Source organism: Rhinopithecus roxellana, chromosome 18 (genome assembly GCF_007565055.1).
Source record: "Rhinopithecus roxellana isolate Shanxi Qingling chromosome 18, ASM756505v1, whole genome shotgun sequence".
NCBI classification, from domain to species: domain Eukaryota; kingdom Metazoa; phylum Chordata; class Mammalia; order Primates; family Cercopithecidae; genus Rhinopithecus; species Rhinopithecus roxellana.
The window spans coordinates 64,079,563-64,104,826 of NC_044566.1; the positions used below are offsets into that span (position 1 = coordinate 64,079,563).

General features: G+C 44.7%; 1 protein-coding gene across 2 annotated transcripts in view; it reads left to right on the plus strand.

The window, feature by feature from the left end:
* Positions 1-25,264, plus strand: part of CRYL1 (crystallin lambda 1) — a 117,121-nt gene that overhangs the window by 10,442 nt on the left and 81,415 nt on the right. The window contains exon 2 of one of the 2 annotated variants that reach the window (XM_030922129.1): positions 2,085-2,192. In XM_030922129.1, the coding sequence (XP_030777989.1) occupies positions 2,085-2,192 (108 nt within the window). Of the gene's footprint in view, positions 1-2,084; positions 2,227-25,264 lie in introns of both variants that reach the window. The other variant, XM_030922128.1, reaches the window with a different exon arrangement.

Sequence of the window (25,264 nt, forward strand, 5' to 3'; positions counted from 1 at the left end):
TGGTGCTATGGGTCTTGGGGAGGGAGACCACAGGGATAAAGCGTCGTTTTCACTTTGTCTTGTATCCAGGGTGCGTACTCTCAATGTGCGTTACCACTGTTGATGCTGACTTTGAACTCCTGGCTGAGGCAGTGTTTGTCAGGTTTCTCCACTGCGTGGTGACTCTAACTTTTTCCTCTTCCATACTGTGCTTTTTGGAAGGAGGTCACTCTGCACAACCCACACTGAAGTGGGGGTGATGCTCCACCTCCCTAAGGGGGAGTACCCACATACATTATTTGGCATTTTTCTGCAAGGGAGATTTGGCTTCTTCTTCATTTATTCAAACATTTATTTGTGGTATACTTTGTGTTATAATCCAGTATTTCTGTATTAATTTTGTGGCTCAAGTTCCAGCTTTGGTCATCGGGAGCTCCTATGGTGGGCCTCTATCCCTTTGACATGCCCCATTGGTGCCATTTTTTTTTTAATACTTTCTTCTTCTTCTTCTTCTTCTTTTTTTTTTTTTTTTTGGTGCTGCAAACTGCTCTGGGCTCATCTTGTGTATTTTCTGGCTCTGTCTTCAAATTAACCATTTCTCCAAGGAGTCCTGCTTCCTGTGATTGGAGAATAGTATTAGAACCCAAGACCCGGACTCTAGATGTGTTCTGTCCATTTGTTTTTCACTCTTTGGACAACCCCATGTGAACTCTTTATGGCTTTTTTTTGTCTTTTCATTTTCCAGTAAGTGTGAAACAGCAGTTGGAGTGTAGTGGTTAAGAGGAAGGACTCAGGAGTCAGATCGCTTGACTTCATCTCATAGATCCATCACTTACCACCTTTGTGGACTTAATTCCTCCATGCCTCAGTTTATCACTTATGTAGGCTTAATTCCTCCATGCCTCAGTTTATCACTTATGTAGGCTTAATTCCTCCATGCCTCAGTTTATCACTTATGTAGGCTTAATTCCTCCATGCCTCAGTTTATCACTTATATAGGCTTAATTCCTCCATGCCTCAGTTTATCACTTATGTAGGCTTAATTCCTCCATGTCTCAGTTTCCATACATATAAAATGGAAATACTAATAACACCTACCTTGTAGGGTTGTTGTAAAGATTAACATAGGCAAGACCTGTGGTATGTTTAATGGTGCCTGGCACCTAATCCATGCTGAAATGTGGGTGGCAGTGGCAGGGGCAGTGGCAGTCATTATTGGGGAGGACAGGGCAGATGCTCTCTCTGTTCTTTTAAGTTAATTAAGTGACTTGCCTAAGACATGGCCAAATGGAAGTTCACTAATGGGTCTTGTGTCTCCATGGTACCCTGCTACCTCCTGACTGTAATATTTTGTTTCAGCGTGTGAGATGTGATAAATACCTGAGATGCTGCGGGGCTCCATGTGGGATATGAGTACCAGCACCGGAGTTGAGGGCTCAAGGGCTCCTGTGTGGAAACAGTTAACATTTAAAATAAATAATGTTATCAAAATGTGTACTTAAAAAATTCAAACATAATATTCCTACATACTTATGGGGTACCTGTGATATTTTGTTACAAGCATAGGATGTGTAATGATCAAGTCAGGGTATTTAGCGCACCCTTCACCTTTAACATTTATCATTTCTTTGTGCTGGGAACATTTCAAATCTTCTAGCTGTTCTGAAATATACAACAGTTGTTGTTACCTTTAGTTACCCTAGGTGCTATCGAACTCTAGAACTTACTTTTTCTATTAACTGTATGTTTGCACCCATCCACCAACCTCTTCCTCCCTCTCCTACCCCCGTCCAGCCTCTGTTAACCATCACTCTATTCTCCACCTTCACCAACCTCTTCCTCCCTCTCCTACCCCCGTCCAGCCTCTGTTAACCGTCATTCTATTCTCCACCTTCATCAGATCAACATTTTTAGCTTTCACATGAGTGAGAACATGTGATACTTGTCTTTCTGTGCCTGGTTAAAATGTGTACTTTTAAGATATTTATTAAATATTTTAAGAATAGGATACTGTGTAGTTAAAAAAAAAAACTCATCCTGGGTTAGGGATGAAAAGCCATTCAATTATTAAATTAACTCGAATCCTTTCTTTTATCTCCCTTTAGTGGAGTCATTGGGCGAAGCTGGGCCATGCTGTTTGCTGGGGGAGGCTTCCAGGTGAAACTCTATGACATTGAGCAACAGCAGATACGGAACGCCCTGGAAAACATCAGGTGGGCCAGCCGGCGCTCTCCAGGAGGAATGGAAGTGGGTCTCTTTCTCTCAGTTGGTCTTGTTCGTCATATCCTCAAGGCTGTGAGGATCTGTGATGTCACGTTTTCGTCTGATGGTTACTGCAGTACCTCTGAGTTGGTAAAGGTCAGGCCTACAGTGGTGGGAATGTGAATTCACTCTGGGGAAGGGCTCCCGTGGGGGAGGAACGGACCCTTCTGGCTGAGAGGATCTGCAGCAAGCATGAGTGACTTTGCAGCTTCTCTGGCTGTTTGCCCCAGGGCTGGAGGACTGGGGTTTCCTGCTTCCATCCAGGCAGGAGGAACTCCCTTCCAGCATGTGACAGCCGTAGCTGCAGGGGCATTACAGTTTAGGAACAGAAGTCCCGCAGCTTGTTTTGACCTGTTGATAGTAATGGTAGGACCCAAAGACAACATCCTGAATTTTAGTTAGAGGTTTGGCACTCTTGTGAGAGGACAGAACTGGAGCTACTTATGTGGTTATGATGAACTGTGACAGTGGTACTAGTTAAAGGTGTGAGAGTGGATGAACTCCCCAAATGCCGAGTGCTGAGAATGTGGAGGGCTGTTTTAGGGATGGTAGTCACAGGAACCAAAGAAAGGCTGAGAGTGAGGGAGGTCAAGGACGGGGGAAAGACGTCATCACAGCCGGCCCAGAAGCCAAGGCACTGGCATGAGGCATCCTCACCGCACGGCATGTTACTGTGTGGTGCCGTCCCAGAACCGGGTTCTGACCATCTCAGACATGCGTTAGCTGCTTATTATCCTCATTTGGAGGATATCCATGAATATATAACTTGCATTTGCATTTTTGTGCATCAAAAATAAGCTTACTGTATTGTCTACATTTTGAAAAGACTAATATGTAGGGTATGATGTTAAACTGTAGGCATTAAGAAATTATGTACCCTAATCCAGTGTTGTTTTACAGATTAAGAACTTGAACACAGAGAAGTTAAGTTACTTCTTCCATATTGTTACAAATAGTCAATGCCAGGGTAAAATGTCAATCTAAAGAACAAAAACCTTGGCCAGGCCTGGTAGCTTACACCTGTAATCCCAGCACTTTGAGAGGCTGAGGTGGGAGGATCACTTGAGGCCAGGAGTTCAAGACCAGGGTGGGCAACATAGTGAGACCCCGTCTCTACAGAAAAGAAGAAAAAAATAGCCAGTGTGTTGGCATCCATCTAGCTAGTAGTCCTAGCTACTCAGGAGGCTGAGGCAGAAGGATTGCTTGAGCCCAGTAGTTCCAGGCTATAGTGAGCTATGATTGCACCACTGTACTCCATACTGGGCAGCAGAGTGACTTTGCCTCAACATAAATAAGATAATAAAGTACAAAACCAACCAGACAAAAATCAAAAGTAAAACGATCACCAAAAACCACTCACATAGACGGTTTTGGAAGGAAGGGGACTTGACGTTTCAGTACCAGCTACTAACAGCCATGTTCTGTTCACTAGGGATACACAGTGGGTAATGTAGACAGTCTTTCTTGCCACGGAGCTTATGGCCTAGTAATCGTACTGTATTAAATTCTCATAATCAACTCTTTTGCCTGAGCTCAGGAGTTGGAGACCACCCTGAGCAACATGGTGAAACTCTATCTCTACTAAAATCAACAAAATTATCTGGGCATGGTGGCAGGCGCCTGTCATTCCACCTACTCGAGAGGCCGAGGCACGAGAATCACTTGAGCCTGGGAGGCGGAGATTGTAATGAGCTGAGATCGTGCCACTGCACTCCAGCCTGGGCAACAGAGTGAGACTCTGTCTCAAAAAAAAAAAAAAAAAGAAGAAGAAGAAAAGATTCACTTGGTGTTTACCCTCTATGGATTTGGAGAAATGTATACTGACATGTATCTACCCTTGTAGTATTACACAGAATAATTCCACTGCTCTCAAATTCTTCCTTTCCATCCCTCCCTTCCCCCCAACCTCTGGCAACCACTGATCCTTTTACTGTCTCACAGTTTTACCTTTTCCAGAATGTTATATAATTAAAATCATACAGTATGTAGGCTTTGCAGTTTGGCTTCTTTTACTTAGTAACATGCATTTAAGTTTCCTCCATGTCTTTTCATGGCTTGCGCTTGAATGATATTGCATGGCCTGGACGTACCACGATTTATTTATCCATTTGCCCACTGAAGAACATCTTGGGTGCTTCCAGGTTTTGGCAATTATGAATAAAGTTGCTGTAAATTCCATGTGCAGGTTTTTGTGTGGACATAGTTTCCAACCCCTTTGTGGGAGTACCAAAGAGCACCGTTGCTAGATTGGGGGGTTCTAAGAGGATGGTTAGCTTTATAAGAAATTGCAAAACTGTCTCCCAAAGTGGCTGTCCTATTTTGCGTTCCCACCAACCATGAAGGACAGATCCCATCGCTCTATATCCTTACCAGCATGTGGGGGTGTCAGTGTTCTGGATTTTAGCCATCCTAATAGGCATATAATGGTATCTCCTTGTTTTTTTTCTTTGTTTTGTTTTGTTTTTTGAGACAGAGCCTCCCTCTGTAGCCCAGGCTGGAGTGCAATGGCACGATCTTGATTCACTGCAACCTCCCCCTCCTGGGTTCAAGCGATTCTCCTGCCTCAGCCTCTGGAGTAGCAGGGATTACAGGCGACCGCCACCACGCCCGGCTAATTTTTTTTTATTTTTAGTAGAGATGGGGTTTCATCACATCGGCCAGGCTGGTCTCTAACTCCTGACCTCAGGTGATCCACCCGCCTCGGCCTCCCAAAGTGCTGGGATTACAGTTGTGAACCACTGTGCCTGGCCAGGCATGGAGTTGTTTTTTTTTCTTTTCTTTTCTTTTTTTTTTTTTTTTTGAGACAGAGTCTCGCTGTGTCTCCCAGGCTGGAGTGCAGTGGCGCGATCTCGGCTCACCGCAAGCTCCGTCTCCCGGGTTCACGCCATTCTCCTGCCTCAGCCTCCCGAGTAGCTGGGACTACAGGCGCCCGCCACTGTGCCAGGCTAATTTTTTATATTTTTAGTAGGGACGGAGTTTCACTGTGTTAGCCAGGATGGTCTCGATCTCCTGACCTCGTGATCCGCCCGCCTCGGCCTCCCAAAGTGCTGGGATTACAGGCATGAGCCACCGTGCCGGCGTGGACTTTTAATCAGTTTTCTGGTGACAGTATATGTAACAGGTGGGTTTGGAGCTGAGAGACATTAGCTGGAGGAGGAGAGGACCTCCACGGGAAGAGGAGACCCCTGAGTCTCTCATTAGGTCATGTTTTAAGCCAGTCCCAAGTGGACTCCAGACAAGGAGTTGACAGACTATTTTTGTAAAAACCAGATAGTAAATATTGTAGGCTTTGCGGGTCATGTGGTCTCTGTTTCAACCTTTCGTTGTAAAGTAAAGGCAGCCATAGACAATCAGGAAACAAATGGAGGTGGGTGTATTCCAATAAAACTTTATTTTATGGATTAACACTGAACTTTGTTCATATAATTTTCCAGAGTCACAAAATATTATTTTAAAATGTTTCCAACTGTTTAAAAATGTAAAAACCATCCTGTATTAGTCTGTTTTCATGCTGCTAATAAAGACATACCTGAGACTGAACAATTTACAAAAGGAAGAGGTTTAATGGATTCATAGTTCCACGTGGCTGGGGGGGCCTCCCAATCATGGTGGAAGGTGAACCGCACATCGCACACAATGGCAGAAAAGATATAATGGATTCATAGTTCCACGTGGCTGGGGGGCCTCACAATCATGGTGGAAGGTGAACGCAGGTCTCACACAGTGGCAGAAAAGAGAACTTGTGCAGGGAAACTCCCCTTTATAAAACCATCAGATCTCGTGAGACTTACTATTACGAGAATAGCATGGGAAAGACCTGCCCCATGATTCAATCATCTCCCACCGGGTCCCTCCCGCAACACATGGGAATTATGGGAGCTACAATTCAAGATGAGATTTGGGTGGGGACACAGCCACACCGTACCACATCCTTATCTCCCAGGCCATGTAAAGATAGGAGATGGGCCAGGTTTGGCCTGTGGGCTGTGGTTTGCCCACACCTGCCATAGACTTTTCAATTCTGTTATCATTTCATCTTTGATCCTGTAAAGCCAATTCTAACCCACTTGTAATGAAGAGAAAATCCCACAGTTCCTAATTGAAAGTCCTTTGTTCTATTTCTTGGATATTTGTGTTTTAGGCCTTATTTTTAGATGCATCTAAAAATAAGATGCATTTGTGGTCTTCCTAAGTAAATTACATCGACTTAATTCATCTTTGTTCTGTTTCTTGGGGTATTTGTGTTTTAGACCTTATTTTTAGGTGCATCATTAAAGATTTTAAAAGTCATTTCAGGGATCAGGACTGATGATGCTGAGTGATGGAGGGTTGTGGGTAAGGATTTTTTTTTTTTTTAACCTGGTTAAAGGCTTTCCTGTTATACTACTCTGCTTAATTAAGAGCTGTATTTCTTAATATCATTGGTGCCTGATTAGATTTAACTTTTAGATACTAGTCTGTAAGATTTTTGAACCAGAAAAAGCTAAATAACTTACAACTATTAGCAGTCATATTCTAGAAGAAGCAAATGTACTGAATTCTTATGTGCCTGGGATTTTAAAGGAGTACATACAAATCTTTCCTCAATAGCAGGTACTTTATTTTTATAACATACACATTTAAGCTGAGTTAAATATGCAGAACTGGTTGTACTTCTTTGGCAGGAAATGGGAAGCTTAGGATATCTTGTGACCAACTACTTCTTCCTTCTCAAATAACTGGCAAATAACTTCAGGAAAATCCAGTTATGTCGTGTCACATTGCACCCCTAGGAAGTACTGGATTCTTAGTCTTGAGTGACTTTTTTTTTTTTTTTTTTTTTTTTTTTTGAGGCGGAGTCTCGCTCTGTCGCCAGGGCTGGAGTGCAGTGGCCGGGTCTCAGCTCACTGCAAGCTCTGCCTCCCGGGTTCCCGCCATTCTCCTGCCTCAGCCTCCCGAGTGGCTGGGACTACGGGCGCCGGCCACATCGCCCAGCTAGTTTTTTGTATTTTTTAGTAGAGACGGGGGTCTTGAGTGACTTTTAAATAAAGCTACCTTTTTCTCTTTCTTAAATCACAAGATCTTCAAATGTACCATTCCTGCACAGAATCCAAGGTACAAGGACTGAGACCAAACTTTGTTTTTGTAAGTATTTTGGTCAGTGCAATGAGTTCTGGGACCAGGAGGTTAATGATTGTGAACTCTTGTCGACAGCAACACCGTGTGTGACCTGTGGTGCTTTTAGATGTTCAGAAACCCCAAGGTTGAAATGTCCCTGGCCACATTATCAGGCAAAAGGAATGTAAGGAAAACCAACTTCATCCTTTTGTCAAGAAGTATAAATGATGTATCTTTGCGACTGGGTTGCATTGACTGTTGGGTCCAAATAGCTTGTGCCCACAGGCATCTTCCCTGACACCCTGTTTTGTGGTCTTTGTCTACCACTGTAGGCCGTGGGCTCCCTCAGGACAGACCGTACATCACACCCCCAGCGTCCCTCACTATTCAGTGTCGTGTGGTCTCTCTACTAGCCATTATGGATGCAGAAATAAGCAACACGCACGTTTCCTGTCCCCAGAGCCTGAACCTATTAACTCAGTGCTCATTTTATCTGAGTCACAGGAACCTTTTCTAGAGTCTCTAGAGGCAATGTTTCCAATCATATTCCTCACATACTTTTTTCTCACCATCTGTTCCACCTTGCAGTTTGGCCCACTTCCCATATTCTGATTCTTTTCTTTTTTTCTTTTTTTGGTGAGATGGAGTCTCCTCTGTCACCCAGGCTGGAGTGTAGTGGCATGATCTTGGTTTACTCCAACCTCTGCCTCCCGGGTTCAAGCGATTCTCCTCCTTCAGCCTCCCGAGTAGCTGGGACTACAGACATGTGCCACCATGTCTGGCTGATTTTTGTATTTTTTATTAGAGATGGAGTTTTGCCATGTTGGCCAGGCTGGTCTCAAACTCCTGACCTCAGGTGATCCACCCGCCTTGGCCTCCCAAAGTGCTGGGATTACAGGCATGAGCCACCGTGCCTGGCCATATTCTGATTCTTTTTTAACATTTCATATTAGAAAATGTCATGTGGCTGAAATGTCACTACATCTGCATGAATATTCTTTGTGTGTTAGACCTATTAAACACTAATGGTATTAAATAGTAGACGTGGTACATATGGATTTTGAACCTGTGAAAATGAACTTAAACTGGGGGAAGTTGATTTAAAAAATATGGAAACATTAGAAGATTAAAGAAATTATCACAACTCATACCATGCCAAGGGATCTTGGTGAACTTGAAAAACAAAAAAAGCTGTCATCTAAGACTAATCTTTTTCTGACAGGGTGGCACAATAAGAAACTTAAAACTTAGCATGTTTACATTTCATAATAGAAAGGTAGCTTGACCTTGGAGAACCTTTTGGCAGGTGCTTTACTGCTTTGTTTTTGTTCACCATTGTATGCCCGGTGCTTGGCATGCATTAGGTCTCAAGTAAGAAGTTTAGAGGATGAAGCTGTGTTTTAAGGAGAAAAGCAAATTGGGCCAGGCACAGCGGCTCAGCCTGTAATCCCAGCACTTTGGGAGGCCAAGGCAGGTGGATCACCTGAGGTCAGGAGTTTGAGACTAGCCTGGCCAACATGGTAAAACCCCATCTCTACTAACGATACAAAAAAATCAGCCAGGCGTGGTAGCGGGCACCTGTAGTCCCAGCTACTCAGGAGGCTGAGGCAAGAGAATCGCTTGAACCCGGGAGGCGGAGCTTGCAGTGAGCCAAGATTGCACCACTGCACTCCAGCCTGGGCGACAGAGCGAGACTCTGTCTTAAAAAAAAAAAAAAGAAAAGAAAAGAAAAGAAAATCAAGTAAACAGAGTTGAAACACGGACCTGCAGATCACGAGTGTTTTGGTTTATGATTTGGAGCTAGATTCATTTCCATGTAGCAGGTGGGCCATCCTAGTCCTCAAGGGACCAGGCTGCCCTGACATGGGCTGTGTTGACATCTTGGTGACCATCCCAACTCCAGGGGCCATACACACTGCCTTGTCTGGCCTGAGTCCCTATCTGAAATCGCCATCTTTAGGGGCCTGTGCCCTTTGATCTTGGTTTCTCCACCATCGGTACATGGTCATTCTGGCACTCAGATCCACCTGAAAGTGAATCATCTTCCCGAATGGACTAGGAGCTAATAAACCACCAGCAGTGATCTCTGAAACTAGGTCGCTGCCCTGTACTCTGTCTCCTAAGTGACTGATCTTCTTGTTCTTGGACACAGGCATTTCCAGTAACTGTGGGTTTCTGACCTGTTTTTAACTTGCTACCCAGGTCTCTGCCCTGGCCTAATCTTGAACTCTGTTTTGATCTGGATTCTGCTAGATTGGTCTGTTCTCCTGATTTGAAACTCACTTTTAGTTTTCCCACATACTGTTGGCCAGAATAACTGAGTGTGGTCACAAATTGTTCCCGTCTCTGTCTACACTCCCCTGTGCATTGTGACTTTGCTACTCTCACCCCCTGACTCTGGGCTTAGCCACGGACTTGCATCAGCCAGTGGGTTATTAGCAAGTGTGGCATGCACAGCAGAAGGCCTGGAAAGTGCATGTGCATTGACTCCTTCGCTTCTTGCTGGGGACCCTTCCTCCCTTCTCATCTGGTCAGCTCAGCCTAGTCAGCTGGAGGTGTGTGGCCCAGCTATCAGCCAGTACCATCCAGCACAGCACCGACTGCTAGACAGATGAGGGAAGCCATCTGAGACCAGCAGCCCCCAGACAACCCACTACTCATTGCAGCCGCGTGGGTGAGCCCAGCTGAGCCAGCCAAAATTATTAAAGCCCATGTCAGTTGCCAAAGTTCATGGCAGTGGCTGCGGGTTCAGCCGGGTTGTTCAACCTGACTTCCCTGTCAGTTCACAGGTCCTGCTGCCACTTAGCTGCCATTAGGGCAGATCAAATAATTACTTCAAATGATTACTTCATTTGCCTTATTTATTTTTCTTCCCAAACAAAAATAGCTTTGTTTGATCTGATTTGTGAAAGGCATATAGATGCTAATTATATATCCAAAGTATGGAGGAGAAGTCAAAATATTAATACTTCATTTTTTGAGACGGAGTCTCTCTCTGTCGCCCAGGCTGGAGTGCAGTGGTGGGATCTCAGCTCACTGCAAGCTCTGCTTCCCGGGTTCCTGCCATTCTCCTGCCCCAGTCTCCCGAGCAGCTGCGACTACAGGTGCCCGCCACCACGCCCGGCTACTTTTTTGTATATTTAGTAGAGACAGGGTTTCACCATGTTAGCCGGAATGGTCTCCGTCTCCTGACCTCGTGATCCGCCCGCCTCGGCCTTCCAAAGTGCTGGGATTACAGGCGGGAGCCACCGCGCCTGGCTGGAGGGAGGAGACCTTCTGAGTGAGGAGGGGAAAGCGGAGGGCAGAGACCCTGATGGGCCATGATGGCGTGGATCCAGGCAGGCCGACCCACAGCCCTCCTGTGCAACAGACAGAAGCAGTTTTCTTTCTTTCTACAGTGCATTTAAGTTCACATGCCTCACTACAAGGTTTGCAGATCCGGAAGTCCAAGGGGCCTGGGTGGCTAGTGGGTGTGAATAATGGGGTAGGGTGGAGACCTGGGCAAACTGGAGATAGTCTTTGGAGATAGGCATACCAGATTTTTAAAACATTGTGCTGTCAAACAGAAGTCTGGAGCTACTCTCCTTAATGAAAAGTTGGGTGTTCTGCCCTCTCCCCAACTTCAGAAACACCTACCGTGATTGTTAGTGTCCACACACTATCACCGTGCCACACGGACTCTGTGATTGGGCCGTCTTCTGACTCTTTTGCATTGCAGTAACTTAATTGAAGGTTTTTGTGCAACCTCAACTTAACCTGCCCATATGGAGTTAGAGTGATCCCTTGGGCTGGAGTCAGGGGTGGAGTCTGGCTCAGCCTTTTGTGTGTGCACAATCAGGGCCTGGAAACAACAGCAATGTCTATGTCAAAGCAGACAGCACAACACAGCCATCCCATGAGGAAGCAATCCCTGGCGTTTTTATTTCCTCACTGCTCTCTGCTCTCTGCCTCCAGTGTTCTAGGATTTCTGTTGGCTGGAGATGAGGTCGACTCAGCTCCTTAAGCTAATCTTGCTTGATCTTCCATGTCTGCCCCCTTCTTCCCTATCTTTAATTCCTCAGGTCTTCAGACCTTCAGAAATAGGTGGGAGCCGAAGACCCTGCCGGAAATCCCCTTGGGAGTTCATGACAGGCTGGCACTGAGATTTCTGAAAGAAATGTTAGCCATGCCCTTTATTCCCCAGGAGGCTGCATTACACATGGAGTCATACTGTAGACAGAAAGCAGGCAGCACAGTGTGAAAATAAGTGAGCAGTGCAGAGGGGTCTGGTGTGGCTTAGCGGCCCAGACTGAGCTTTGCAGTCAGATCTGGCCCAACCTTCATAGCTGGGTAACTCACCAAATCTGTTTCCTCATCTGGGATATGAAGACATAATAATACCTTCCTCATAATGTGGTTTTGTTACCAAAACACCTAGAGTTCGGTCTAGGTCCTGCTGCTCACCGCAGTGAAAGCCAATGACAGATGATGAGTACTGCCAAGGAAGAAGGCTTTCATCTGGTGCTGCAGCCGAGGAGATGGGAGTTCATTCTCAACTCCATCTCCCTGACCACCTAAAATCAGGGGTTTATATAGCAGGAAAGAAATGTCGCAATGTGTAGGAAAACAGGAACTAGGGAGGGGCAAGGAAGCAATCGGGGTGAATGACAGGTCTGGACTCTCATTGCCTGGATGTGATGACCTGGTAAGTTTCAGTTCTTCAATACTCTTTTTTGAGAGGCCTGAAGGTCATTTCCTGAGGAAGGAATTCAGATAAAACAAATACAAGTTTCAAGCTTTAAGGCAAGAAGGATCAATTTCTATGTTTACTGAAAAAATTGAGTGGGTTTCAGTCCCCCTTTCTGTTTATAGATTCCTCAACCATGGGGCATCTGGTCATCCATCTTTCTGGCTGCTTCCTGCTGAGGAGAGGCATTGTGGGCAACTCCATACCGTGGGTGACCTCATGGCCATCCAGGAATCAAAGGTTAATCTAATACTAAAGTTTTTCTTATGAAACACAGTCTTGCTCTCCAGTCCACCACTTTCATAAAGACAAATCACAGCAGGACCAATCTGCCTGCAAAATAAGCTTCAGTCCCATATACTTGGCCTGATGATCCACACAAAATGCAACAAGAATCACTGTTCTCATAGGCTCTCCTAAATTGGCTTTGCTAGAACCTCTCACAAGGCCATTTTAGTCAAAGCCCTGGGAAAACAACCAGTTCCTTCAACTGTGTCCCATTAGCAAAGAAAACATGTTATTAACTGTATGCAAACACACACATTGCCATGAATTAAGAATATTCACAAATAGTTTATAAATCAGAGAAATATGCCTCAAATTCTGTTTACAAAAGTATACTGGATATACTTAAAAGATACTTAAAGACTATACATGACTCAAAAGAAAAAAAATTCTTCAGACTCTGAAAAACAAAAAGAATCAGCAATATTTCAACAAAAAAAGCCATAAAAGTTATTTCAGTCCTCCATTAGTTCAGTCCATGCAGTCAACTCCTGCTCTGCTTCATGTTGAGTTAGCCATCTTTGTGAACACATCAGTCTTTCCATTAGTGCATTGAAAGTTTTCTCTCAAATCCAATGGCACAGTCTCCAAAGTTATCAGAAACTTGCATTCGAGAGTCCTTTTCATGAACTCCCTCCAAAGAAACAAGCCCTGGACAGTAGCTGATTTTAAGTCACTTTTTGTGAAGAATCAACACAAAACAATTGTGGATGACAAAAGTCTTAGGACAGCCATTGTTAAAGACACTGTGACAAGGAAATTCGGTTATTTCTGTGGGATACAACAATTTAACGTGAAAATCATAATTATTACTGACAACATATTAAGACGTATCAGAATTTTAAGAATCTAATATAATCTTGGAACACATTAACAACACTTCTATATAAACATAACCAAAAGGAGCTAAACAACATCTCAGATTTGGCAATGCTTCCTACATTTTTTTTTTTTTTTTGAGTTGGAGTCTTGCTCTGTCACCCAGGCTGGAGTGCGGTGGCGCGATTTCAGCTCACTGCAAGCTCCGCCTCCCGGGTTCACGCCATTCTCCTTCCTCAGTCTCCCTAGTAGCTGGGACTACAGGCGCCTGCCACCACGCCTGGCTAATTTTTTTCATTTTTTTAGTAGAGATGGGGTTTCACCATGTTAGCCAGGATGGTCTCAATCTCCTGACCTTGTGATCTACCCACCTCGGCCTCCCAAAGTGTTGGGTTTACAGGCGTGAGCCACTGCACCCGGCCATATTTTATTTTATCTTTTTTGAGACAGGGCCTTGCTCTGTTGCCCAGGCTGGAGTGCACTGGTGCGATCTTGGCTCACTACAATCTCTGCCCCCTGGGCTCAAGCGATTCTCCAACCTCAGCCTCCAGAGTAGCTGAGACTACAGGCATGCACCATCACACCCAGCTAATTTTTGTATTTTTTGGGTAGAGATGGGGTTTTGCCACGTTGTCCAGGCTGGTCTCTTTACTCTTGGGCTCAAGCAGTCTACCCATCTTGTCTTCCCAAAGTGCTGCAATTACAGGCAAGAGCCGCCATGCCCAGCTTGAATGATTCTAACATAACGAATAAGCCTAATAAGCCTAATATGTCTCTCTTGGACTTCAGGGAAACTAATATCTGAAAAAGTTAGTTTAAGGTCAGATAATTTAGAACTTGATATTTTGCTTTTGGGAAGTCTGTCAAATATCAAAGGTTTAAGACACTTGATATCACAAAATAGGATCACAGGTTACCATAAAACAGTCATTCATTTAGCCAAAATTACAATACAGAAATATTTTCTCTTTGATAGGAGACTCAGTTTCCTAAACATTAAGACCTAATAAAGACAGCATGAGGCCAGCTAAATCTGTCTTTCGCCTTCCCTCTATTTTTTTTCTTCTGTGGTTTTACTGAAAAGGTAAATAAAAATCTCGTATCTCTTACGTGAAAATTTTGTTCAAAAGAGAAAACCAAATTTTACCTGTGTATACTATATTATTAATGTTAATGCTAATTTCAGTAAAACTTTATAAATAAATCTAATCAGTTTGACCGTAAGGTGAGATTTCCATAAACTTTTTATAACCTTTTGTAATTTTATATTAAAGAGCAGATCAATGCTGCAAGAAAACCCTATTATTCCAACACACGGGCCTAGACACTGGCCTTCCATTAGGCCAGTGTGCTTTTGATATTAATGTTTAATTTATAGAAATACTCTGATTAATCTTACCCCTCAAAATTGACCCTTACAATCACACACACCCACCTCTCTCTTCCTCAGTGGTACCTGGGCCTAGAGGGATTGAATAGTTTTGATTTGTGGCCCTGTGTTTGGTGAATGTCACCTTCTCCTGGGTCTAAAGACAAGGCTTCAACTGGTGTCAGTGCTCAAGATTTATCAGGGATCAGCAGCTTTTTCAGACCTAGGAGTCAAAGCCCTGTAACTTAACAGCACAATAGAATAGTTATGCTACAGGTCGGGCGCAGTGGCTCACACCTGTAATCCCAGCACTTTGGGAGGCCGAGGCAGGTGGATCACCTGAGGTCAGGAGTTTGAGACGAGCCTGGCCAACGTGGTGAAACCCTGACTCTACTGAAAATACCAAATTAGCCGGGTGTGGTGGCGCATGCCAGTAATCCCAGCTATTTGGGAGGTTGAGGCAGGAGAATCTCTTAGAACCCTGGAGGTGGAGGTTGCCCTGAGCTGAGATCACACCACTGCTGCACTCCTGCCTAGGTGACCCAGTGAGCCTTCCTCTCAAAAAAAAAAAAAAGCTACAGAAAGTTCTGTTCTTCTCTCTAACATGTCACAATTAAAACATTGTGGTTTGGTGTCTAGGAGTTATTTTCTGCAGCACTTCACACCACTGTGTTAAAGTAGTTAGGTTACTCATGGCATGTGTCTATTGCTAGTAGTCTAGAGACAGAACTGGGACCAAAAGCAGCAAAAATGTGACAGGTCGTATGCCCCACTTATCAAAGTGAGATAACTTTTTCTCCATCATTAAAAAATGGTAAACATAAATATTAGTCTTGGAGATTCAATATGAGGATAAATCATCTTTCACTTAAACATTATATAACAAAACAAGGACAAAGTAAGAACTAGCACGCAATCATTTCTTCTCAGCTGTTTTAAAAGAGCATAATCACGTGTTTCCAAGATTGGCTTCTAGATACAGTAGTGACGTGTGTAGTGTGTGTGATGTGTGTGATGAGGTCACTTTCACCACGGAAATCTTCAGACCAGTGCAACCCTTGCCAATATTTTGTTTCAAGCACACACATGAAACCCATCAGTGACAAACAGCTTGGGATAAAAAATCACTAGAAAGTCTCACTTTTTTTATTACTACTTAATCCAAGTGAATGTCACTTTTTTTTTTTTGAGACGGAATCTTGAATTCCCTTGGAAATAAACACCATGTGTGTAGTGTGTGTATGTGGTATGTGTGTGGTGTGTGTAGTGTGTATATGTAGTGTGTAGTTGTGTGTATGGTGTATGTGTAGTTGTATGTGGTGTGTGTGTAGTGTGCATGGATGTGTAGTTGTGTGTATGTGGTGTGTGTGTAGTGTGTGGTGTGTAGTTGTGTGTATATGGTGTGTGTAGTGTGTATTGGTGTGCATAGTGTGTATGTGGTGTGGGTAGTGTAAGTGGTGTGTATAGTGTGTGTATGAGGTATGTGTGCATGTGTGTGTAGTGTGTAGAGTGTGTGTAGTGTGTATATGGGGTGTGTGTAGTTGTGTGTATGGTGGTGTGTGTATGTGTGGTGTGTGTGTAGTGTGTATGGGGTGTGTGTGTAGTGTGTGTAGCTCTAGAGACAGAACTGTGACCAAAAGCATCAAAAATGTGATAAGTCCTATGCCAAAGTTATCACAGTAAGACAACTAAGTTTTTAATCCATCATTAAAAAATGGTAAATGCAAACATTAGTTTTGGAAATTCAATAAGTATAAATAATCCTTATATTGTACTGTGTATATGTGGTATGTGTAGTGTGTATGTAGTGTATGTATGGTGGTGTGTGTGTAGTATGTATGTGGTGTGTGTGGTGTGTGTAGGGCATATATGTGGTGTGTGTAGTTGTGTGTATGTGGAGTGTGGTGTGTAGTGTATGTGGTGGTGTACTTGTGTGTGGTGTGTGTAGTGTGTGTATGTGGTGCATGTAGTTGTGTGTATGGTGGTGTGTATAGTGCCTACATGTGTGTGTAGTTGTGTGTGTGTGGTGTGCAGTGTGTAGTTTGTATATGTGGTGTGTGTAGTTGTGTGTATGGTGGTGTGTGTATAGTGTGTATATGTGGTGTGTATGGTGGTGTGTGTATAGTGTGTATATGTGGTGTGTGTAGTGTGTATGGTGGTGTGTGTATGGTGTGTATATGTGGTGTGTGTAATTGTGTGTATGGTGGTGTGTATGGTGTGTATATGTGGTGTGTGTAGTTGTGTGTATGGTGGTGTGTGTATGGTGTGTATATGTGGTGTGTGTAGTTGTGTGTATGGTGGTGTGTGTATAGTGTGTATATGTGGTGTGTGTAGTGTATATGGTGGTGTGTGTATAGTGTGTATATGTGGTGTGTGTAGTTGTGTGTATGGTGTGTGTATAGTGTGTATATGTGGTGTGTGTAGTGTATATGGTGGTGTGTGTATAGTGTGTATACGTGGTGTGTGTAGTGTGTATGGTGGTGTGTGTATGGTGTGTATATGTGGTGTGTGTAATTGTGTGTATGGTGGTGTGTGTATGGTGTGTATATGTGGTGTGTGTAGTTGTGTGTATGGTGGTGTGTGTATGGTGTGTATATGTGGTGTGTGTAGTTGTGTGTATGGTGGTCTGTATGGTGTGTATATGTGGTGTGTGTAGTTGTGTGTATAGTGTGTATATGTGGTGTGTGTAGTGTATATGGTAGTGTGTGTATAGTGTGTATATGTGGTGTGTGTAGTTGTGTGTATGGTGGTGTGTGTATGGTGTGTATATGTGGTGTGTGTAGTTGTGTGTATGGTGGTGTGTGTATGGTGTGTATATGTGGTGTGTGTAGTTGTGTGTATGGTGGTTGTGTATAGTGTGTATATGTGGTGTGTGTAGTTGTGTGTATGGTGGCGTGTATGTAGTGTGTATATGTGATGTGTGTAGTTGTGTGTGTGTGGTGTGTGGGGATGCATGGCTCTCGCCTCTCAGGGTATCCTCTATCTGAAGCCCCTGGTATCTGTAGCTCCCCTCAATGGCCTCTGTTGTGTCCGGCCTGTTGCAGTTGGATTTCTTTGGTACTGGCGCCGCTTCCAGTAAACTTGTCAGCTCCTCCTCCTCACTCACACCGTGTTCTCTTTGGTACCTGCAGATTCTGACCTTTTCCAGGTCTCTTAGGAGCCATTGTGACTTGCTTTTCGCTTGCATTTTCCTTGACCCCATGCCTAAGTTTTAGCTTTCTCCACCTCATTCAATCATTTACCTGACTACTTTTGCATGATTTCCTGCTTTCTAAAAATTAGCATATTTTGTCCATTTTGTCTCCCAATAATCTCTGACCTTGTGAACCTACACTTTTTTTTTTTTTTTTTTGAGACAGCGTCTTCCTGTGATGCCCAGGCTGGAGTGCAGTGGCATGATCTCTGCTCACTGCAACCTCCACCTCGGACCTCAGGTGCTCAAGCGATCCTCCTACCTCAGCCTTTTCGCCATGTTGCCCAGGCTAGTCTCAAACTCCTGAGCACAAGAGATCCGCCTGCCTTGGCTTCCCAAAGTGTTGGGATTACAGGTGTGAGCCACCACACCAGGCACAGGACTATGCTTTTAAAAAAAGATTCATTGTTAGCCTGGTTTTACTAAGGTTTCTGGAGGGAGCAGAGATAAATAGATGTGCTTTATCTTACTGTGTGTAATTCAAAGTCTAATACCTAGATTATTGCATGAATTAACTGGAATATACTAGCCAAAACGATTTTCTAACTCACTCTATAAAGTCTATGAGCTTGTTATACCCTAAATCGACTTATTTCTAAATTCTATTTCTCATAAAGTTTGGCCATCTTTGCCTTTTTTTTTTTTTTTTTTTTTTTTTTTTTTTTTTTGAGACAGAGTCTCGCTCCATCACTAGGCTAGAGTGCAGTGGCACAATCTCAGCTGACTGCAATCTCTGCCTCCCAGGTTCAAGCCATTCTCCTGCCTCAGCCTCCAGAGTAGCTGGGATTACAGGTGCTTGCCACCACATCCAGCTAATTTGTTTTTTGTATTTTTAGCAGAAATGGGATTTCACCATGTTGGCCAGGATGGTCTCGATCTCCTGACCTCGTGATCTGCCCACCTCATCCTCCGAAAGTGCTGGGATTACAGGCCTGAGTGAGCCACCACGCCTGGCCTCATCTTTGCCTTTTTTTTTTTTTTTGAGACAGAGTCTCGCTCTGTCGCCCAGGCTGGAGTGCTGTGGCTGGATCTCAGCTCACTGCAAGCTCCGCCTCCCGGGTTCACGCCATTCTCCTGCCTCAGCCTCCCGGGTAGCTGGGACTACAGGCGCCGCCACCTCGCCCGGCTAGTTTTTTGTAGTTTTTAGTAGAGATGGGGTTTCATAGTGTTAGCCAGGATGGTCTCGATCTCCTGACCTCGTGATCCGCCTGTCTCGGCCTCCCAAAGTGCTGAGATTACAGGCTTGAGCCACCGCGCCCGGCCTCATCTTTGCTATTTTAATGTGTTTAATAGTTGAGTAGCATTAAGTACGTTCACATGGTTGTGCAATCAATAATCTGCAGAGCTTTTTCATCTTGTAAAACCGAACTCTGTGCCCATTAAACAACTCTCCTTTCATGCCTCCGCCAGCCCCTGGCATCCACCATTCTGCTTTCTGTCTCCGTGAGTTTGACTGCTCTGGGTACCTCTTGTAAGTGGAGTCATATGGCATCTGTCCTTTTGTGTCTGGCTTATTTCACTTAAGCATAATGTTAAGTAAAAGATTCATCCTAGGCCAGACGTGGTGAGTCACACCTGTAATCCCAGCACTTTGGGAGGCCAAGGCAGGTGGATCCCCTGAGGTCAGGAGTTTGAGACCAGCCTGGCCAACATATAGTGAAAAACCGTCTCTACTAAAAAATACAAAAATCCGTTGGGTGTGGTGGCGCATTCCTGTAGTCCCAGCTATTTGGGAAGCTGAGGCAGGAGAATCACTTGAAGCCAGGAGGTGGAGGTTGTAGTGAGCTGAGACTGCGCCACTGCACTCCAGCCTGGCATATGACATATGACAGGATTCCTTTGCCTGTGGGGCCAAATAAGATTCCACCATAGGTGTGAAACCATGTTTTGTTTATCCCTCCCTCTATCGGTGGACTTTGGATTGCTGCTTCTGTTGTTGACAACACTGCTATGAACATGACTGTGCAAATCTCTCTTTGCGATCCTGCCTCAATTCTTTTGGAAATATGCACAGCAGTGGGGTTCCTGGATCATATGGTGGCTCTATTTTTAACTTTTTGAGTTACCACCATACGTTTTCCACAGCAGCTGTGCCGTTTTCACATTCCCGTCAGCAGTGCACGAAGGTTCCAATTTCTTCAGTCTTTTTAAACAATAAATACATGCTCCTTTTGAGTACACTTCAAAAATAGAAGCATTAAAAAAAATTGAAATCACCCATACCCTGTCCTACCGTGAGAATTGTTAACATTTCCTTTTCTCTAATTTTAAGTAAAAATTTAACTTTGCTGAGTAGGAGCCAGTATTTTGAGTCCCAGTGTTAGGCTGACCTCTAGAGGTCGACCTGGCACATTGCAGCCTTCTACTAGTGCCTCTAACCTGACGTTAACTGTTAAGTGTGGCAATGCCACAGCCTGGTATGTGTGTGGCATTTGAAAATCCCGGTTGATTGGCACATCTTTTCTAGGTGTTTATGTATGTCTTCTACAAAGCTTGAGTCAGAAGTTCTTCCAAAAGAATAAAAAAAATTGGAGTTAATCTAACTGGCACAAAACGTTGCCAAAAGGCTAGGTTTGATTTGTGGCACGTGGATTTGTTGGCCCTGAAGAGAACACAGGGGTCTGTCTGCAGATGTAGGGAAGCTCCTCTGCAGCTTTCACTGGACGTCCCTCGGGACCACACAGCAGGGTCCTGGAGTTCGCAGTCGGCTGATGGGTTAATGTGTGACCGTGTCTCTCCCTCATGCCCAGGTTCTCTGTGTTACCTGTGCATGCTGCCCAGGGAGGAAGGGCCTGAGGCAGAACCACCACTGCACATTCCTCAGCCTGAGTCTGCTCTGCAAGAGGCCAATGGTGGTGGCTTTTTTTGCCACTGCTTGCTGTCTCCATGGGACGTTCTCATTCCGGGGTGGTCCCTGGAGGATTGAGGAACAAGAGACTCCTGTTCTCCTGTTATCTGTCTAATCTCACTCAGTACTTTTGGGAAAAAAGGTCAAAAGTTTGCTTTGGATTAGTGGAAAGGTTTGAAGACACACAGGGGGCCTCCTAAGGCTTGGAGCAGGTGCTTTGAGCACATCAGGTGCTCAGACATAGTTTCCTAAAGGTCGCAATGGTTACTCACTATGCTCCCAGGCCTTGGCATGGAGAGACCCTGTGTGTGTTCGGTGGAAAGATGGTTGGGTGAGACTGGGATGGTGGCACTAAGAGATTCATTTAGGTTTTGCTTCCTTAAAAAGTGACAAAGAGGATTGGCGGTGGTTAGTTCTGGAGGGTGGAGATATGAGGATGTTTATTGTTCTTTCTACATTTAAAATTTCTTAAATAAATTATGAAAGGAAATAGTCTTAGAAAAGCAATGGGCACAGTATGAAACATCTCACTTATTCCTCTGTAACACCGAAAACTTTCAATTAAACTGAAGCGAGTTTCTGTTTGGTAGCTACAAATCGCTTTTCTGCCATATGACTGTTTTTCTTCTGGTTGTATTTATGGGCAGTGTGGTTGTCTTTTACCAATGTTGACTCCTAGGCTTAGCCACTGCTACAGGTCAAACTTATATAAATCGTACAGTTAAAAACTGAAAAATTCAAATGTGTTGTAATCTCCAAACAAAGTCTGCGCTAGGCCCTTTCCGGCTCTGAAAGACGGTACTCTGATTTCTGCTCTCTATGAGGGCTGACTGTGATACCAGGCGAGGGAGTAAGATACAGGACACCATCTCTGCGGCTGCATCTTTGTGGCAGAAACAGACACTGTTCAGGGGACACCTGAGCCTCTGACGGTCACACAGTGGCAGCTCACGGCAGCTAGAGGGCAGCGGTGTCCTTTCCTAAAGTCCTGCCTTTTTATGGCCTGCGGTCACGGTGACTCCACTGCCGGCTGTGTTTCTGTTGCTCCTTCCTGCCTTCAACCAGTCTGCCCACTGTGGACGTCTGCATTTCTTTCTCTTCTTCTTCTTCTTCTTTGTTTTTGAGACGGAGTCGAGCTCTGTCGCCCAGGCTGGAATGCGGTGGCGTGATCTCGGCTCACTGCAACTTCCACCTCCCAGGTTCAAGAGATTCTCCTGCCTCAGCCTCCTAAGTAGCTGGGATTACAGGGGTGTGCAACCACACCTGGCTAATTTTTGTATTTTTAGTAGAATCAGGGTTTCACCATGTTTGCCAGGCTGGTCTCAAACTCCTGAGCTCAGGTAATCTGCCTGCCTCGGCCTCCCAAAGTGCTGGGATTACAGGCATGAGCCACCGCGCCCGGCCTGGGGTCTGCATTTCTGACCGCCCTGTCGCTATAGAGCTCAGGCTTCCTTTGGGCTGGTTACTGCAGCCACCAGCAGCTGCCCGTGGGCCTCTGCCATTGGCCCAGATTCCCATGTGGGGTCCAGTCCATGGAAGTCATGGTAGTAAGCTCACATGGCAAAAAAGTAATGGAGAATTTCAGAGGCCTACCTCAGGAGCACCAGTTCCAAGGGGTGCTCGACAGCCACAGCGGGCGGCTGCTCAAAGGGAATTTGCCAGTTAGTCTTGCTAATCTAGAGCTTCCATTATAACAACCAACCTGAGTCTGTGCAAGATGGGAGTCAAATTGGAGACCCCTGACAGAAGCTAGAGTTCTCTAAGGGCTACATCAATGGCAAAAAAAATAACTTGGATCCCCTAAGTGGAGGGTCACCGGTGGGGGCATTGACTCCAAGTGGAGGGGAGGAAGAGTTTCTTTGAGAATTTGTAACCATAGAGCAATCCTCAACGTTTCAGAGCTCAAATTCATACTACCTGTGTCATCTGAAAAACCCCCAAGCCAAGAATTCAGGTTGGTTCCTTGGTTGGTAGCGCCCCCAAGTGCCTGGCAGGAGCAAATTGCGTATCATCCCCAGAACAACATGCCTGCAAACACACTTAGATGTCCAGAGTTTTGGCACAACTTTGGATGAGCCAGAACCTCACATGGCAAAACAGACGTTGCAGATGTAATTCAATTAAGAATGGCAAGATGGGGAGATTGTGCTGGAATAGCTGGCTTGGCCTGATGTAATCGCATGGGTCCTTAGAGGGATAAAGGGAGGAAGGAGACATGATGACAGAAACAGGTAGGGCAGGGGTGGCTGGCTGTGGAGGGGAAAGAGGTCATAGCCACGGATGCAGGCAGCCTCTGGAAGCTGGAGCAGGCCAGGAACGCATTCTCCCTGAAACCTCCAGAAGGAGTGCGTTCCCTGCAGACACTTCGATGTTAGTCTACTTGGGATTTCTGACCTCCAGAACTGTAAGATAATACATTTGTATTGTTTAAGCCACTGTTTGTGATAATTTGTTACAGTAACAATAAGATACTAATGCTACTGCTTTATTGAGATAAATTTACATGTCACACAATTGCCTCATTTGACGCGTCCAGTTCAGTGGTTTTGTAGTATGTTTACAGAGTTGTGTAATTCAACATTTTCAAAGATGGATTGAAACATGCTACACAGTGGATGATAAATGAGCTTTGGATCGCGTGGTGCTCTTTTTTCCGGAATAATGCCGCTTAAGAGGCGCAGTCTGCGTTAAGGGAAGTGTGCTGAGTGCTGTTGACGCAGAATCGCAGGACCCTGGAGGACCTGTGCGCGTCTGCATTTCCATTTTACCTTAATAGAGGAACCTTTTCCTCATGACCCTTTTTGTTATATTTCCCTCCATGATGTTTCAAATATGTATTTGCTGGCACTTACCTTGGACCAGTTCTTTTTTGATTTTAGCTATCTACCTTAGAAATCTTAAATTTCTAATCTGTTGCTAAGACACCTCACAGTACTCTGTGCAACTAACAAACTTCCAGATGAACTGGCCAAGACACATATTTTGTTTTGTGTATTTTTCACTAACTAACTTATTTTTGTTTTTCGCTTGTTTGTTTTTTGAGACAGGGTCTCGCTCTGTCACCCACGTTGGAGTACCGTGGCACAGTCATGGCTCACTGCAGCCTCCACCTCCTGGGCTCAAGTGATTCTCCCACCTCAGCCTCCCGAGTGGCTGGGACTACAGGTGTGCACCATCATGCCCAGCTAGTTTTTGTATTTTTTGTAGAGACGAGGTTTCACCATGTTGCCCAGGCTGGTCTCAAACCCATCCTCAAGTGACCCGCCTGCCTTGGCCTCCCAAAGTGCTGGAATTACAGGCGTGAGCCACTGTGGCTGGCCTCACTAACTTTATAAGCCTCTAATTCAAGGAATTTGTTCTGTATGAAAATTTTAAAATGCCGGCTCACTGGGGATGGTGGTCCAGGATATTTGATACTTAACACTGAGTTGTTTTGTGGATGATAAGATCTGAGCAGGGATCAGTATGTTTGCTTTATAATTCTCCAAAATAAGATAGCTGTTTTGTGGCCCTATTTTAAGATAGGTAGTTTTTTTTAAGCTGATATATTATGAATCTCCCAAATTACTTATATGAGAAAAACTTCTCAAAGATTTTCTCCTTCCTTTTAAAAAAACTTAGGGCCAGGTGCTGTGGCTCATGCCTATAATCCCAGCACTTTGGGAGGCCAAGGCAGGAAGATCACTTGAGCCCAGGATTTAGAGATCAGCCTGGGCAACATGGCAAAACCCCGTCTCTACCAAAAAATATAAAAAATTAGTCAGGCGTAGTGGTGTGCCTGTGTAGTCCCCTCTACTTGGGAGGCTGAGGTGGGAGGATCACTTGATCCCGGGAGGTCAAGGCTATGGCGAGTCATGATTGTGCCACTGCACTCCAGCCTGGGTGATAGAGCAGGGTCCTGTCTCAAAAACGAAACCAAACCGAACAAAAAATCTAAACAACAACAGCAACAAAAACAAAACAAAACCCAAAAAGCAAAAATATATTAAGAATTGTAAGATGCTAACAGCAGAGCAGTAAACCCAGCACAGGCCCTTCTGAGCATGGTGGCCCAGGTGACTGCACAGATCACATGCCACAAAAACCACTCAGCTATAAGGTACCTTCTTTCAATCCTTCCATCCCAGGGGACTGACCCAAGGGAGAGGATTAGAACCACTGTTTTCCAGCATGCCCCCCACTCTGTCCCCTGCTATGAGGATTGTTTCATTTTAAAACAAGTAATTAAGATTTTAAATTGTGGTAAAGTGTATAGAATAAAATTTACCTTAATGTTTTGAGTGTATTAAGTATATTTACATTATTGTGCTACCATCACCATCATTCATCTCCAGAATGTTTTCATCTTCTCAAATGGAAACTCTGTACCCATTAAACCTTAACTCCCCATTCCTCAACCCCCAGCCCCTGGCAGCTACCAACATTCTAGTTCTGTCTCTGTTATTATTTTTTTGAGACAGAGTCTCACTCTGTCGCTCAGGCTGGAGTGCAGTGGTACGACCATAGCTCACTGCAACCTCTGCCTCCCGGGTTCAAGCGATTCTTCTGCCTTAGCCTCCTGAGTAGCTGGGATTACAGGTGCCCGGCACCATGCCCAGCTTTTTTTTCGTATTTTTAGCAGAGACGGTTTCACCATGTTGGCCAGGCTGGTCTTGAACTCCTGACCTCAAGTGATCCACCCACCTC